Source organism: Haliaeetus leucocephalus, unplaced genomic scaffold (assembly GCF_000737465.1).
Source record: "Haliaeetus leucocephalus isolate CR32 unplaced genomic scaffold, Haliaeetus_leucocephalus-4.0 Scaffold840, whole genome shotgun sequence".
Classification (NCBI taxonomy): Eukaryota; Metazoa; Chordata; class Aves; order Accipitriformes; family Accipitridae; genus Haliaeetus; species Haliaeetus leucocephalus.
This window is the reverse complement of record NW_010973276.1, coordinates 3,389,348-3,407,674: the sequence shown is the minus strand read 5'-3', so window position 1 is coordinate 3,407,674 and position 18,327 is coordinate 3,389,348. Positions and strand designations below refer to the sequence as shown.

Below are 18,327 nucleotides of genomic sequence, written 5' to 3'. Positions count from 1 at the left end.
AAGAAGAAAAAAAAATAAAAGGAAAAAAAAAACCCAAAACCCAAACAACAAAACAACATCCCCCTAAATGTGAGAACATTTAACCCCAGGGCCTTTTTGCATTGGAGAATATTTTTCCTTTGGTTTAGTTATTTGTCATAAAGAAGAGATCGCGTCACTTATCACTATTATGGAACACAGGGGAAATTAGCCATGCTAAAATATATGCTAATAAAGGAACTCAAATTTTTCCAAGAGAGCACTGCAGGAAACAAAATTTGCAAAGAATTGACTTACAAACAGGAAGCCGCCTTCCACCCCTCAGCCTTCAAAAGGTTTTCAGCCACATGCCTGGGAATATTAAAGACATCATTGCTCAACATTTGTTGACAGATTCTGAGCTTCACCAAATTTAGTTGTTACCAATGTTAATTCAATGTGAAAGACAAGGCAGTAATGCATGCAGTGCTCCCATTATGTATATCAATCTTTAATATTCAATTTGAGTTCCTAATTGCCTCACTATCAATGTTCCAACCCACAGCAAATCCCTCCATGCCTCTGTAATTCACTATTTGCCCGACAAGGCCCTGCTTTTACAAACCTTCAGAAGTAAGAGCTACCATATGTAGCAAGAGATACTGTGCAAAGATCTACAGCCTTTTGCCAGTAAAGCAAGTCTAACAGTGCTTTAAAAATCTTTTAAAGTTTGTCTTATGGAAAAGTATAGAGGAGTACGTCCTTTATGATATCCTTGGACATTTATTAATTATAATGGATGTGAACTGCATTATGTACATGTCCGTACTTTTTCCACTGTACACTTATGGTCAAATGAACTCTATGGGGAGGGGGGGAGGAATAAAAGAAAGAAAGAAAGAAATTAAAAATGTCTGTGATGAATTTAAAGTGTAATATCTGATACAGACACTGCCAGAGGACTAAAACCCCCACCAGCAGGGAAATACACTAGATCATCTAATAGGCATTTCCAGCTCTAACTTCTGTGATTAATAATTTACAATCCACTGAATAAATTTTTTAATTATTCCTGTACAGCAAGAAAAATCCTCTCTGGAATATGATCCATTTCTTCAGTTCAAAGTGAAATTATTTGAGAGACTTATATCCCCCTCCAAAAACAAAACAAAAAAACCTAAGCAAGTAAGGCACACATTTTCCTTAAGAAAGTATTAGGCTCTTCCACAATGTCCATTAAAATCATTACAAACCCCACTTGTGTTTAATCAATCTAATCACAATACTGAAAAACAAGTTCTGATTATTTACAAAATAATTACTCTATCCACTTACAATATTATCTTACATTCCAGAAAACAAAATCAGTAGCAAACACCATCATCTGTGAGTGACCACCTTACGTATATATTGTGAGTACTTTTGTCCCTATCTGTGTTCAAATATTTTAACGCTGTTAAATTTAGATGAGTTGGGAGTAAGTTTGACACATTCTTCCTCTTCAGTAATACAGAGCTGTAACACCCCTGTGCCAAGATGATGAATCGCTGCATGGCAGCCTGCTTTGCAGTTATTCAAGCTGGTCTAGCAGAGAGCTAAACAGCTTGGCCTATTTGACTAGCTGTTAATTGGCCTCTAGGAAAGCCAGACTGCAAAATGAGAGTCTCTACAAACTGTAAGGCTGGAGAATATTTGTTTACCTCAATTGCACATTAGGAGCTGTTTCCAACAATAGACATGTTTTTTATTACTCCTTAAAACTATTTTTAAATGGCTATAACCCTCTTAAAAAGTCTCCCAGGGATATGAGAAATTAAGCTAGAATAAGCATGACAAGTATATAAACTAGGCAATTTTATCAGGCTGTAAATCAGCATTACCATTTCAACCATGTATTTATTCTTGTCTTAGATGCTAAGACAATAACAACTACACCTAGCATAAAAATTACTTTGAATATCAGCAATCAAAGATGATTAAGCATTATATAGCAGGTTTAAACACAGTGAAACCTCCATAAAATTGCTCTGTGCAAAATGAAGAGGGGAAACACACCTGTATTACACTTTGATTTGAGTGTGGCAAATTACTTCGTCAATCACATCATGTAATTTACTTCTGTGCTATACACAATGGAAAGATCAATACTGATGAGAAACTCATTTGCAGTATGTTCACACTGGCCAATTTGTGTGAACTACATACTGTACCGAGTCTGCTATACTAGCCAGTGTATGAATAGAATTATTTGAACAAAGAAATTACTTGCTTTGCCCATCAAATTTTGTCAAGTAGTACACACTAGAATCCTATTTTGAAAACATTTACCCCTTCAAGATTCCTGCATGATATTTTTAGGTTGGGGGATGGTGGTAGTGGTGTTATTATTTCTAAATAGCATTATTGATTTTCCTGCCTTTTATCAAACTTCTGTATGCCTTAGTTGCACAGCTTATATTTTGTTTCTGTCTAGAAATTCTTGCTATTCTTTGATTGTTCACACAGCTTTGTTATTATACGGCTGCCTATGAGCACAAGTTTGTGAACACAGGTACAGGCTGTGCATAACACATTGCTTGCACACAGCAACATGCAACTGCTGAAATTGTTTCTGTGAAGTCATGGAAATTCTCGGCTGTTGGCTTTCATTAGTCTTTTTTAAAGCACTTTATTTTTGGAGGGAAAATGATAAAGAACTACACTGACTTTGAGGAAAATCTAAACTAACACTGAGAAGACTAAAGGTCTGATCTGGGACTTCCAAATGCTGCAGGATCCTCTTCCAAAAAAACTGTGACAGGACATTTTCAAAGAGGCAGATACCAACTCCCAAAACCTCCCCACAGCATCAGGCTGCTAGTGACTTTTAAAGGGCATTTCAGCGTAACTGGCTGGTAAATTCCTAAAAGTTACCAAAATATTTGACTGTTACGGGGAATTCTGCCTCCTGGTATAAAAGCTTAGGAGATCAAAGCTGCACCCAGCTTGCCAAAGAGAAGGGCCTGACATGAAGCACTACTGAGCAGTTACAACCCAAGGTGTGTGATCTTCGGTTGCTGAAGTCCTCTGGGAACAAAATGTCACCTTTTATACAACTTCAGGAAAAAGAGCGTTTCCTTCCCATCCTCCCCATAGACACCAATAGAAATAACTTGTTTCTGGCATCAATCCTTCCTCCCAGTCTCCTCTTCTCCATTCTCCATGCCAGTTGCCTGTGCTAGCATCCTTTCTGGCAACAACACACCCTCCCCTTATGCACCTGCAGCACACGTACCCGGCATATACTGCTGGTTCTTATTTACAGTCACTCTGAAAACCTTCCTGTGCCTAGCACCTCTGTCTAGCCACAGTGAGCCCTTTCCTGCTTCTGCCATCATAACTCTTTCTTGTCCAAGTCCCTTTACGCTTTCTTAAGACACTTGACATTCTTGCCTTGGGACACCTATTCAAAGCCAGGCTGAACTCCACTCTGGTCTCTACTTCTCCTCTCAGCTACATTCCCTCTGTTCCAATTCCCCTGAATTTCAGCTTTTGTCTTCATCTCTCTTCCACTAAGAATTCATTTTTCTGCTTAATATTCCTTCTCTTCATTAAAATCACTCCAGGAAACCAACTGCTCCCACCACTGTTCTGCAATGTGAAGATTACCAGACCTTGTACCCCCTGTGAAGTAAGGGAGGCTGGAGGGAGGACACCCTTCCTCTCACACAATCAGAGATGTACTTCAAAACAATACATATTGCTTCAGGCCTATGTACTCTCACTGCAAAGAAAGCCACCTGGTGTAAAAGCCCACCTGGAGCCAGAATTGTGCCCTTTTGTAGAGGTGACCAACAGTGGACTGTACTGATGTCCAAGACATACCATTTTAAGACCTCTTAGCAAAGAAGAATTGCAACTTCCTGCCATTTTGCCAGCCCAAGTCTCCATTACCACCACAGCTGGCAACCATGCCAGTGATTTACCAGCACTGTCTCAGTGCAATGCCTCCAAAACAGTCAGCCACAAAAAAAGTCCCCATCTGAATTTGCACATACCACTGGTCCACTTTTGCATCAGAATGCTACAATTTCCTTGCATAGCTTATTTAATAGCCAACTAAACCAATGGCACTTCCTTCAGATTCTGCTACTTTATGAAACTGCAAAGTATATGACAACTAGGTGTCCTGTTTGTTAATCAAGGATAAAATTTTCGCTCCCAACAAAGAGGCCACACAGTAACCTCCTCCAAGATGTAATACTCTTTCCGTAAGGTAGATGCTACAGCCAGATGAACATCACAATGTTCAGATTAATGTCCCACCCCAGATTCTCTTTGTTCCAAGAATTCCTGCACAGTATCGAGTCATTGTAGAAGAAAATCCTGCAAAGTATAGAAGACGTTGTTTCATACGCAACTTCTGTGCAGCTTTGTCAATTCAGTAGACAGTAGAACCATCCTAGTCCCATTAGTTCTCCAGGCTCAGGTATCCATTCCAGGTGTGCACAGAGAGATGATAAGCAGGGGGTTACCAGAAGTACCAGTACAAAGTTCTGTAAAGCGCAATATGTTTTTGTGCAAAAGGGAAGGTGTTTTACGAAAGTTTGACAGGCAGACAAAAGACACAGAAGGGACACGTCTGTGGGAAGTAGGGAAAAACAGATGAGTAAATCCCACTAAAAATAGCCAACATTTTAAAGTCTCTTTACTTCACGTTTACCTCTTGTTTCAACGACTCTGACACGGAGATCCCATCAGTTCTTGTTTGTCAGAAGGGAATACGAGGAAGAGACTATGAGAGATCATAGTCACAAAGAACTGTTCGGTTAAAAAGAGAATCAAGTATCCTTACCCTTGTTCTGTCCTCAATTTCATAGATGCGAAGCTGCATGGGAACATTAAAGCTATGCAGGATATTTCCACCAAACACCAGAGAATCTACTGGAGTATAAACCGCGTGTATCCACCCTAGAGAGGGAAAGCAAAGAACTGAGAATGCCTCATGCTATGTAGTATCACAGAGCAATTTATCATCAAATTTTAACAACCCCATGAACCCCATTCTGCAGGGGATAAGATGTTAAAGCAGTGAAATGTTAAATGGTATGCTCGTAGCCACACTTTAAGACTAGTCATAGCAGGAGAATGGCATCTTACGATGTACAGTCTTACAACCCTCTGTAAATTGGGTTCTTCTATTTATTCACAGAACAGTTACAGTATTTACTGAGAACTCGCAAGCTTGTGACTCAACCACATCCATGACTAAGAAGTAAATTCAGTCTGTTTGATACATTTGGCTCTCCGATGTATCTACTGGCACCTCCAGTAGGGTTGCAAATCATGTTAGCAGTGGTGTGGGCTAGGGCTGTGGAACTGGACTGAGTCACATCAAACTTCTTTCACACCAGCACCAGGAGCATACATCTTCAGATGTCAACAATTTCAAATTATTACCAGCCCTCCTTCAGAGGTGAAAGTTTCATATTCTATTATCAGCTTCCTGAAACTACGAAAAAAATCTTCATCGCTGCAAGCCCCAAGTTAGGGGATTTAACATTTCCAGTACTGGAGCTGATGAGACTGTTCTGACCCAATCCTGCAAGGGACTGAATTCATTTCACAGGCTCCAAAGCAAGGGAAGAATTTTCTATCACAAAGAAAATTCAGGCATAGCAATTTAGGCAGCCACACACCAGCTCTTCTGCTTCTGCATTGTTTGCTTGGTATGTCAGCAGCTGAAGGACTGGCTATGCAAGACTGTAGCCTCTGATCTCTGCAGTGAAAAAGGAATTGATCTTGCTAATGATCTGGAACCCACAGAGACCTGACACTTTTTTTTTTCTTCTTTTTTAATGAAAAGCATTACAATTTATAAACCAGCAGACAGCAAAGCAACATAGGGGGCAGTCAATTTTCTCCTAACTGTGCAGTACTTTCCACTAAAGCTGTGGCAGCTTTCCTTCACTTCAAGATCAGTGAGGGAGCAGGAAAATGCCCTTCAGCCTAAAGGGTTCTCCAGCTAGCAGCCACAAAAGCTCTCCTACGCAACAATCTTTAGATGGCAAATGCCTGCAAAGCTGTATCTGAGAAGTCCTTGAGCCACAGCAGATGGCAGAACTGGGGCTTTCATTTAAGGGCATATTGGTAGGAGAAAGACAGGAAGGAAAAGATATCAGCACTAGAATTTTCTCCCTAGAAACACAAGCTCATCACTCTGGATACATTTTCTGAATTACAGAATCACAGAATGGTTGAGATTGGAAGAGACCTCTGAAGGTCCAACTCCCCTGCTCAAGCAGGACCACCTAGACCCAGCTGCCCAGAACTATGTCCAGATAGCTTTTCAGTATCTCCTAGGATAGAGACTCCACAAACCCCTCTGGGCAACCTGTTCCAGTGTTCAGTCAATTTACAGGTCTGATTCCATATGATAAATGTGACGCATATAAAAAAGCAAGTGGCTCATAGCTCTGGCAGCTCTTGGTATTATTGAATCTTTCCTGCTCCAGTTAGTATAATTTCAGTTACAGAGTAGCTCACAATGATCCAGTCTGTTTACTACTTTCAAATCAAGAACAACCAACTAGAGAGGAATTTTTTTTTTTTCATGTAACGATAGCGTGGCAACTACATACATCAACACTATAAAAACTCTTCACAGTTGAAGTAGTTCACCACCTCACATGAAATACATCAGTCTGTACTAAGAGCAAACTACTGGGAAAATAAATGATCTTCCCGATCCTAGTCTTTGGGAAGGAAAAAAGATCCAAGGTCAAGGAAGTTGGGGCCGCTGCTTCCAGTAGGTAATCAAAGATTTATGTGGTTGGGGGAAAGAATGGAAACCACATGCTGAAGCAAACGTGTTGGTGGGTCCCCAAAGCCAACTTATTGGATAGGTGCTGAAACACAGGGTCAATTTGCATAACAATTCACCTTAATTGTCAGTTTTAGAGATGAACAAACTGAAGCTCAAAAAAGTGAAATGACTTATCCGTGGCCACACAACTGAGTGGTAGCAGAAGACAGGTCAGAAACAGCCAAATATCAGCAGAACATTGAAGAGTCCTCACTGCTACTTCCCACTGCAATTCTCCCAGCACAGATCAGTCAACGTGTAAACATACTGGAGCTGGCAGATGCAACAAGTTATTTTAGTGGAATGATCAACAGCATTCTAAATACAATTTGTTATCAAATATTACAACTTAAGTAAAAGGAGTAACTGAGCTGAAACCTGGCTTTCTAGTCCTATATGAAAGGTAGAAAGGAGATACCCTTCATCTTACAAAAAATAAAATGAAATCCCATCAACGCACTTGTTCCTCAAGTATATGCTTTTACTACAACCACACAGTAGCCTCCTCCTACAAATTATATTTCCTCAGTGAAAATTTCACACTGGATTGCAGTTGGTTTCATTGCTTCTTGCTCTTTGGGTTTCATTCTCATCAGACCTTTCCTGGCCTCTTGACTCTGCTCCCACTAGATGCCAAGGGTCTTTATGTTAATAACTGCTAGACTTCCTCGGTAGTAGTCTCAATATTTTGGGGAGAAATGTGAAAGGATCTCTCACTGGCTTGAGCCAATGCTCCAACAAATGATGTCCCAGACATGACAAACCCTCAAGAGAAAGATTAACAAACATGAATATAGATTCAATCCTATATTGTTGAAGAGCAGGTAGAGGTGCAAATTCAAAGTCTTCCTTAAAGTATCTGAGACAACCTCTGGTTCTGCAGATAATGTATTTAATTCCCCACTTACCTTTATAACCCAGGTCTAAATTCATCTTACAATTAGTACCTTCAACTCCTAACTTCTGAACTAACTAAACACTAGGTCCTTCAAGATGAATGTATTTCTAATAACAAGATGGAAAATACTGCTTTTTGTGACAGTTCTCAATAACAAAACCCTGTAATAAAGAAGCACTAAAACCCATCAGGGTTGGGGATATAAAATTAAAAATAAACCAGAGACCATGCAACAAACAGAAAAGTCATTAACTGTAAAGTCCTTGGAAATAAAGTTCCTACCCCTAGCCAAAGCAGGGTGTAGGATGATTTCCGGGCACAGCTCAGAGATGGGTAAGAACAATGCCTGTGGGTACCATCCCTTCACTGTTGAACAGCATTGAGCTAGGCACACAGCTAAGTCCCAGGGAATCCCTAGATCTCCAGCAGTTCATGTGCTCCCACATGCAGGATCCAGCTCACAGTCCCTCTGCCAGCTACAGGACGCAGCCCTGTCAGAGGAGTCACCAGATCATAAAATAGATTTTGGCCACTCAGCTCTACAGCATTTTTCAGTTATACTGCATCCCAAAATAGTTTTGACTGGCCTGAGGAACATACGTGCAATATTGAAACTGCAGAGACACAAGCACCAAGAGATATTCCAGAGACATAGGACACTACAGGCAAGATAAGGCAAAAAAGATGGAGAATTGAAAAGATAGAAAACCACAGGAAGATCGGCACAGATGTTAAAAAGACGAAGAAGAAGAAAAAAATCTCCTGTTCTAATATTAACAAGGCTGTGTATGGAGAAAAACTGAAGAGGCCAGCACCAGAAAAGTAGAAGTAGGAGGAAACAGAGATGAGCAGAAAACAGGAAACAGTTTCCATGAGGGTAATATATTGTGGAAATGAACTCTGAGAACAGATAAGCTTGGATGGCACGTTCAATTCATTCCCACAGCTTAGATACAAGCACGACTCAGAAATAAACTGAGGAAGATGAATGTTCATTGTGACCATTTGCAACCAAGAACACCCATCTCCTAAGCTTCCCAATTACAAAGGTTTTTCAAGAGGAAGACAGACCTCCAGAATAGGAGCAGGCTGCACGTATGCGTAAGACAAAAAGGACGGCCAAGAGGATTGCTTTAGTATCATCCACACCAATACATCCCGCCTGTCTCACCTTCAGCTATGCTGTAAGTTTTTGCCAGATGAATTGACAGGTCTGTTGAAATGTACGATCAGCTCACTCTGTGCTGGACAGCTTGTCATGTCTGCTCATGTATGTCTGCATCATTCAGCTCTCACAGCAAAAACTTGCCACAGCCTCCAATATAGACACCTCTGAAGCGAGTGTCATCAATTCTCTCCTCAGTGACTGCTTTCTACTGTTTACATAAACCCTGGTACTACTGCAAAACCCTACATGTTTCATGGGTTAGTGCAAGACAGGAGATAACATCCCTCCCCTTGGTAATACTCTCAAAACCTGCAATATTCTCAGAAAAAGGAAAGCAACACAGAATAAAATGCCACAAATTTAATTTTATCCTTAATGCCAAAAAAAGCACTGGAGTAATATCAGAACAAATGGATTAAGGACTGAAAAAGTCAAAAGTCAGTGAATAAGATATTGTTCTTTTTTGGCTGAAATACACACAAAAAAGCACCTGCTAAACATTATCTAAGGCTGCAGTTAAATCCTACAGATGAGAGAAAGACATACACTGTGTGGCTTCAAGGTCTAGTCATGAATTAGAAAGCTCTTCCTCATGTGTGACCAGTTTCAAACCAGCCTGTGTTGATAGAGGTAACGACTGAGTGAACGTGGAACCAAGCCCGTCCTTCCTTCGCAGGCTGGTCTGACAGCTCGCAGCTGGAGCTTGCTCTCAGTGCGGCAGAGCGGCTCCTGCACAACCCTGCCCTGTGAGCAGGGTACTTCAGAACACACACCAGGCATGCCAGCAACGAGCTGAACTAAATGGGAATAGATGGCTTTGAGAGTACAGACACTGTACAGTCACTGTTCACAACCCCCATTTCAAGCCTCAACAAGAAGACCGTCCACTTACAGTTTTTCTGAAGTTGATCTTTTTTATTTCAGTTCTTGGTGACTAATGAGTATTTTTTTCCTTCCCAAAACAATTGTAGTTTATGAAGCCAAGCCAATATTGAGCAGGAATTCTGTTCAGGAGGCTCAGAAATACTCTCAGCTGATTTACAGTTACAAATTATTCCACCACTCCTAAGATACACTTGAATATTTAGATGTTATCATCTCTAGTAAATCAAGAAGGTAAAATTAACAGTAACAAAAGCTTTTCTGAACAGTTAAAATAAAGATATGATCTCATTATCTTTTGAATTTTATAGAACAAGTATTATTAAACATTGCAAACTTGTTAGAAGATTTCAGGGGCCTGCAAATTCTTACTGTACCTTCAAGGATGCAATCATCCATCTGAGAATAATATAAAAGAATATTAACTTATAAAGTTATGGGGCAAACAGACTACAAGCTCCAAGCCAAAACAATGGTGCATCTGTTTCCATTAGTAACTGAACAGATATTTTGCTTTGTGATATAGAAAGCATACTTATTTTCCTGCAATTCTACAGCAACTTGAGGTGGAAAAGATGAAATATATATGTCTCAAAAATAAAAAGTGACTGAAGAGATAACCTTGGAGTGGGCACTGCCAGCAAATGAAACATTATTTCTCTCATCTCAGAAGAGGAACGATTGCGTCGTAATAGTGCCCACAACCAAATATATCAAGGAAACATCACGTTTACGTTTTAAAAGTAAAAAAATTACTAATTTTGCCCCAGTAGTACAAGTAATACATACAGCAACTCTTACATCATTTGATAAGAATTAGGTAGAGCACTGCAGAGGAATAGAACTAAAAATCCAACATTATGCTGTCACCTTCTATTTGAAAACAGACACCCAAGGCAAAAAACCGCTCCTCTCTGATCCTCTCCACTGATCTTCACCAGTTGGTCCCTAAAGGTTCTAGGCATGGAGCTTCCATTAATGTCAGTGAAAGATCCCAAAATGGGAAAAGCTAACAGCAACCAAAAATAGCCAGGCAGCTATGCAGCCCTAGCACAACTCCCTGCAAAAAATTTACCAGTCAGATTTTAATAGTCTGTCATTCTCCTTGATATAAAGACTATATGCTACCTTCTGGCCCCATTATGTAATAATTTATCAAATACTGACTGGCATAGCAGAGGTGACCTAAGACCACACACTTGTAATAGGCAGAATCCTACTGTTAACCACTGATACGGTATTTGCAGCACTTCGAATCCTTGCAAATACCTGCCTAGAGTCTAGCACAGAACATCTCTTTCTGTCCACTTTCCTTCCCAAAAACATTAATCTCAGAAAAGTCATTATTTCTGCACTTGACTGGAAACAAGAACTTTGGAGAACTCTCATGTTACCGTACTAATCACCACAGACCAATGAGAATATTTTGTTAGACTGTGGCTCATTCTTCAGCTCTCAAGAAATTAAGAGAGACTATAACAGCATGTTTCCATGTCAAAGGCCCCAAAGTGCATTGTAAAGAATGTAAGAAAAACAAAATAAAACAAACAGCTTACTCCTCCATGGAACACTGCCAACTCCAAGGTGAAACACAACTCTTATAAAATAGCATGCAGCAACACTAGAGAGAAGCTTGAAGAGGAACCAGAAAGGAACACCATGTCCAGTTGACAGTAAGTTACCCTGTCTGGATTTTGATCATAGGAATGTCTAATAAAGCAGCACTGCTGAAGTGCTCTACAGTATCTAACGACAGTCCATTATTCAATTTTCAGAAATAATAAATGCGCAGTGGCTTCTTGGACCATTATTTTATGGACCATGTAGTGGTCTATTACTGAGACCATTACTGTCAGATTTAAAAAATAGACAAAAGTCACTCAAATTGGCCTGGCTACTTGAGGATTTCTGCTCCGCCACAAACACAGCTCTCTAAACTACAAGTTCACACACAGCAAAACATCTCATCTCTTCAATGTACTCACATTAAAGCCACATATTTGCAAAGCCTACAGTAAGAACACCCATGCAGAGTCAACCCAAAAACATACCTGCTCATGAGTCTACTGCTTCTGACCAGCAGCAGAGGGTCAGAAAAAGACTGTAAGAAACAGAGGATTATTAGAGTAACCCATGGTAGTATTAGCCACCATCTCCCAAAGGAACCAAAACCAGTATTTTTGCAAACTTTCTTAGACCAATCACACTGCAACCCTGGAATCAAACTGTATCCACAGTAACTGTGGCAACTTCCTTGGAGGTCAGCAAAACCGGTCTTCACAAAAAGAGAAGAAAAACCAAGTTTATCTGTATTCTGGCAGACTACATTATCAGTAACAATCCAGAACTGGCTCAAGTTTGCCTTTTCAAGGCAATGATTACTACATAATGATTATACTCTTACTTCACAATATTAACAGAGACAAATACTGCAAGACAAATTTTCCACAAGAGACTACCAGTTGGCCTGCTTCTGTATGTCCCAATTTTGCATGCATAAACTCTCTTGAATTTGAAGTGCAAGTGTCTACACCAAGCATAAATACACATGCATGAAAGAAAAGGTCATTTTTTTGAAAGAGAGGTCTGGTAGGAAATTGAGGAAAAAAGCAAACAAGCTTAACATACGTCAGACTACTGCAATATCTTGTTTGTAGAGGACAACAGGGAAGGAGGAGAAGGAAAATATCCATGTCAGAGCTCCATCACTTACCATCAAAATGACATATTCAGCAAAAGTAAAAGACCCAAAAGAGCAACTGGATTGACAAAGGATTAATTTTTCATTTTGTGTATGCTTAATTTTGAGCTTGGGTTTAGGTAACAACAGTGACGTTTAGGAGTACACAAGGGAAACTAATGTGATGTTCAGAGAATCAAGACAGAAGGGAATTGGATGCATAATGCACCGCTTGAAAAAACAAGTGCAAGGATAGAACTAAAAGATGGTTTACAGAGCATAAAGACTGGAGTGGCAGGTGAAGGGCAAGAGGAGGTGGGAGAAAAGGTTCCAGTGAAGTTATGCAGTGATGTAAAAGGAGAAAAATAATTAAAGTAAAAAGAGAAACACTGAAGATATTAAAAAAAACGAGTAATACATTGGCATTAACTTAGTAAGCAGTATTTCAAACAGGCTGTAGGGGAGCAGTCAGGATGTAACAGAACAAGTGGCTGCATGCAAGCCAGAAACATGTGCCTAAAGTAATCCTGAGCTATAGAAATCTGAGGGATGCTGCCCAAACACTGGTTCTGTGTGTCCCTAGCACAGTGACGAGAGGTATCTAAACTACTTCTCTGTAACACCACCACAATGGACTCCAAACACTTCACACATCCTCCATGCCAGTTGTCACTGGACACAGAGTACAGAAGAAAGCTACAGTGGAAATAATACTAAACAAGCTCTAGATTTGATTGTGACTGATAAAATTTGTTGTTTCCCTACTGAGACAATAACTGCGCACTGAGATTATGCTTTTCCTCTTCCAGATCATCACAGTTTATACCTGAAAAGAGAAGCTCACTCTATAAAGACTTTCCCTTCTATTTGGCATGTAGGTCAGATATGCAGCATCCACTGTCCACTGTACCAGAGTAAGATGTATTACCTTGACCAAATTTCATCTCTGTTGAACACTTAACCATACGAATGATTAAACATTGCTCATGGTAACATACACAGTGCAAACACCCTACGGCCGTAGCATTCTTTAGTAATGTCTTCCTGCATAAAGGCAAGTTCTCTCCCATCCTGGGAAAACAGCAGTCAGATTTCTACAGAAAAAAATAATCATTCACTGACACTGGTAGCAACTATAGCTTCCTCCCCTTTTGAACCTTCAGCTATTTTAACATCTTGAATCTACATCTGGCCATAAACCTCAGCATGGCACAATATGGTATATTTCTCAATCAACAATTATGCTGACATCAGTTTAGACAATTATATTAATTGAAAAGGCCAGGTTCCTAGTTGATTTTATCACTTTACCGCAGACTATACCAGAGTTGATCATCCTTGACTCATCAGTGGGAACCGGTGAAGTGGGAGGTGAGAACTTGTAACGGTGCATTGCTTGTTCGGAGAAGTCCTATGGGGCCATCAGAAATACAGCTCGGCTCCTACACAAGGCCCCAGACACAGTATCCTTCAGAATCCCAGCTTACTTCCCCCCACCCCATACTTAGGAGGGACTCGTAAAATGCTGCAAGATGCACCTTGTCCCATAACAACTCACTATGCTGACAATACTTAGCTCAATTTCTCCTTGATACCACAGCTGTGATCATGCCTCTCAGTGCTTTGCAGAGTTAGAAGCACAGGTAGAAATTAACTGGTTTAAACTTAATCCTGAAAGGATGATGGCAGTGATGGAGAGGAAAATACCCTGAGGCCCTGGTGAGCACTGTAATTATGCCTTCTGTAAGAATAATTCCCATTCTTGTCCAAATGGTTTGTAGTTTCAGGGATTTACTGGATCTAATGCTGATCCTAGATTCTCAGAGAAACCTTCCATCTCCCACAAGCCTATGATCTCACTCCCTCATGTGTCTTGCTACAGTTCTCTCTATCTACTTCATCCTTACACTGCTATGGTGTAATAGCATTTCTAGGACCACCCCCAAAAACTACCTGAAAACAGGAGCAGAGCAGGATATTTTATGAAAAAGATCCTTTGCTGAAATGTTCTCCATTCACAGTCCAGCTGAGCACTAGCTGTATCACTCTTGTATCACTTTCTGTGACCAGAACTCTAATTAGAAGGTATTTTCCTCATGGATGAGTTGAGGCTGGTCAAGAGTTTAACAGGCTCAACTGAAAGTATGGGACACACTGGTTTTACAGGCACCGGTTATCAAAACCTATGAACACTTATAAAGTATGTACAAAAGACATGCAAACATTAACTAATGTGATACACACACAAACCAGAGCAAAGAGGTCATAGGAATTGACCTGTTTTACACAGCTATGCTCAATTCACTGACCTGGAATAGCCTTTAATTAGGCATTTCCATACTCTTAAAACAAATGTAGAAATAATTCCCTTTCACATAAATAAGAGATTTGCAAATAAGTTTTCCAAACAAAATACAGCAAAAAAACCTGAATCCATGAGGTGCTTACAGAGAAATTATTCATATCTGCCTCTCACATATGGCATGGAGCCTAAAATGTCTGAGGTATTGGCATTTCTGTACTTTGGGCTTTCCTATGAAAACAGAAACTATAGTCAAAAAACACATTTGGAATCACTTCACTTCAGCCACCATGTTACAGTTGTGTCCTGCACAAGCTCCCACAACTTGCTGTATTCCAACTGCTGAGCATGACTAAACTAACATACAGAAAGTCTTATTCGTAGGAGGCTGTTCACAGGGGAATGAAGATAAATACGAAGATGCAGTAACAGGATCTAAGCAAACAGCACAGGCACACTCAAACACCCAGTTCAAACAGTAACAGCACATTCTGACCTGTTTCAAGGGAAGACCTAATTCGTTTAATGGATTAACTCCTCCACCCTCAAAGTCATTTTGCCTGTCACCTCCCAGGCTGATTCTTACCAAATACTTACAAACATGCAAATCTGTGGCCTTCAACTGACACTAACAACGCTGCCTAGTTGGCAAGAACATTGTCACTGTCTTCGCACGACCTGCATTCTCTCAGTCTCCAGGATTAAAAAATAATTATCCTATCTCCGCAGAGTAATTCTAGAGCTGAAAAACTACTAACCTGTCTTTCTGTCATGTAGAAAAACTACCTATATTTATTTCCCTGGTAAGATCCACCAGACAGAGGCAATATGTTATATCATTATAAACAAATGTATGGTCCCATAATAGTCAAAGAAAGCAAAGCCCAATATCATCTTAAATGAGGAGTGTTACAGATTGCATCATCTTTAAACCAATTTAGGCAGGAGCAGAAAGGGCTGAAGCCACCAGCCTTCAAGGCAGCGACTATTTGGTTGCTTTGCAAGAAGAGCCTGAATCATGCAACACAGCTACTGAGGTGGGCAGTACTGTAAAAATTAAGTGTGTCTAGGCTACTGGAAGATGTCCAGATTCAGCACAATCTCCATCAGCAGAAATTCTGAAGAGTTATGACAATAAAATAAAGTTGTTTTCCCAAGAAGCAACCCTGAGAGAGCACAGCACCTGCACTTCCATGTACTGGAATCTCCACTGAGCTCCATCAGGGAATTGAGACCAACCTCTGGCCAGAGACAGAGGCAGAGAAGTAGGTTACTGAACTGCAGGTGAAACCTGCTGGAAGATATCACAAAAACAGAAAAATATTTCTCCAAGAAAGCTAACAATAGTAAAAGTATGACTCTGATGAGAAGTGGTGGACTGACAGCTCCAGACACCCAAGTCCTCTCTCCTTTTCCCTGGTACAGCACAAGTGATTACTGCATACGCTTCCTCACGGTACATTTTTCATCAGTCTGGATGGGTCAATTTCTGGAAAATTTAAGTGCATTCAGTCTCTAGCCTTTCTTTTGCCACAGCAAATAAAGAGGTCAATATGGGGTTTACATATGAAGAATTGTTTTACAGAGAACTGTTAGTCAAACACAATTCCAGCAATTCCAAAACCAGTTAGTTAACAAGGGATACCTGAAGGAATGAAGAACGTATAGCCCTGTTTCAGCTCAATTCTTTGGCATCGTTCCACCCTGTCTCCCAGAAAGATATCACTTTGCTTTCCTGAGAGAACCCATTCTTCATAAAGTTCTAGATTCTGCAGAGTAGGCGGAATCAGCCAGAAGATCTAAAAATAAAAAAAAACATTTAACTATTACCAACAGTCAACAAAAATAAATCACTGAGAGATGCCAACAAGGTTATCATGCGTTAGACAAACAAACACATAACACCAAGCCTGCTTTCTGCATAAAACACATGTTTTCCAGGTGTTGTACACAGAGGCACACAGCAGACAGCAGCAGCAATTAGTCCATGTGCTGGAATTGGCAAGATAACTGTCAGTTGTCGTCTCTCTTCCATGAAACATCTTATTCAGAAGATGCCTGCACAGTTTACTTTCAGTTCAAAACAGTGCGTTGGTATAGTACAACTTCATTGGACTATACAGATGAACAGTATCTGTACCACAGAGATGTTCAATCTGCTGTATTTATTTCAGTTCCCACCACACGCTGTCTACACTAGAATTGGGAAAAGCGACCCAAAACAGTATAGATGTGAATGTAGCCATACATGCTGCATATTTTAATGCTTCTGTAATATTTCAGTTCCGGCATGGTGTGCATGTGCACACTAAAGGAACATGGAATCTCTAAAAGGAAACAGAAGCTCTAGCTATAGGAGACTTGTGAGGGCACTCTGACCCAACAAGGGTATACACAGCCACATACTCGCTGCAAGACACTTCTAAACCATTCAGCAATAGCAAACCTAAAAGCACCACCACCAGCAAGTAACACGTTTGATATTTCAAAATAAATCACTCATTTGTTTCGTAAAGGTGAATGGTGTCCTTCTAGTTCAGCAAACTTCAAGTGCATGGACAAGCTAGGTGAAATAGACTGATCACTGACTAGCCCCCTTCCCCCCCCCAAAAAAAAGAGGAAAAAAGGAAAAATAAAAGAAAGCAACCCCTCCCCTCCATAAGAGACATAGAGGAATAAAAACAAGTATCAAACAAGGTTCACCTACCTTCCCCCCACGGAAAACGTGATACCACACTGAAGTGCCACCAAAATCAATATGAAAATCAGTGAAGCATCCTTTCACGCTCATCAAACAGTACCTGTAAGCAGAGTGAAGGACAAAAATGAATTAGTCTGAAAAAGGTATTTTTCACGTCTTAATTTGCAGAGGTTAACTGCATGCACGATACTGTTTCCACCAATTAAGTTTCTGCATTTATAATACTGGGATTTGTCTCATGAAGTAACTATAACTAGGTTTCTGCTGAAAAATTCATATCTTCATATTTGAGTTTGCTATTCATACAACTGGAGCGAAAGCCTTCAGAGTTAAGGAATGGAAAAACATTAAAAGTTACACTGTTCAGAAATATTTCTGATGCCACTGCCAATCCCTGGGGTGATCTGTTTAATGCTCTCCTCTGCTGCCCGAGAGACATAACCTTCACCAGAAGTTGTACACAAATTGCTTCAAAGAGCAAAGTTTCGAAAAATCTAATTTGCTTTAAAATCCTCCTGAATGTTCTTTACCTACTTGCCATTAATGCCATTTTTGCAAGGATTGGGGGACAGAAACATCATTTGGCAAATTAACTCCTTTTTGTTCACATTTCTAGGCATTTCTGCATCAAAATACATAAAGGAACCAGCTGGCAGCATTGCTAAGTATCAAATCCACTATTTTTTATGCCGTCTTGATTCAGGTTTTCATAGCAGTTTAAAGTCGGCATCACTGGAAAGAGATGCAAGAGCTCTCATCTCGCTGCATGAATCTCGAGTCTCCAGCCACCATCTGTAACTAATGGCCGAATTACAGCCACCCTTCTCGCTATAGGCACCTTTGCAAATGCAGGAAACACACACCACTTAACCAACTAACCTGTTTTCCTTGTTC

At 40.2% G+C, this 18,327-nt stretch overlaps 1 protein-coding gene across 1 annotated transcript in view; it reads right to left on the bottom strand.

Annotated features, from left to right (window-relative positions):
• KDM2B (lysine (K)-specific demethylase 2B) overlaps window positions 1-18,327 on the bottom strand; it is a 114,796-nt gene that overhangs the window by 59,267 nt on the left and 37,202 nt on the right. The window contains exons 5-7 of the mRNA XM_010582185.1: window positions 17,440-17,533; window positions 16,378-16,531; window positions 4,793-4,908 (exon numbers count right to left, since the gene is read on the bottom strand). Coding sequence (XP_010580487.1) covers window positions 4,793-4,908; window positions 16,378-16,531; window positions 17,440-17,533 — 364 coding nt within the window. The remainder of the gene's footprint in view (window positions 1-4,792; window positions 4,909-16,377; window positions 16,532-17,439; window positions 17,534-18,327) is intronic.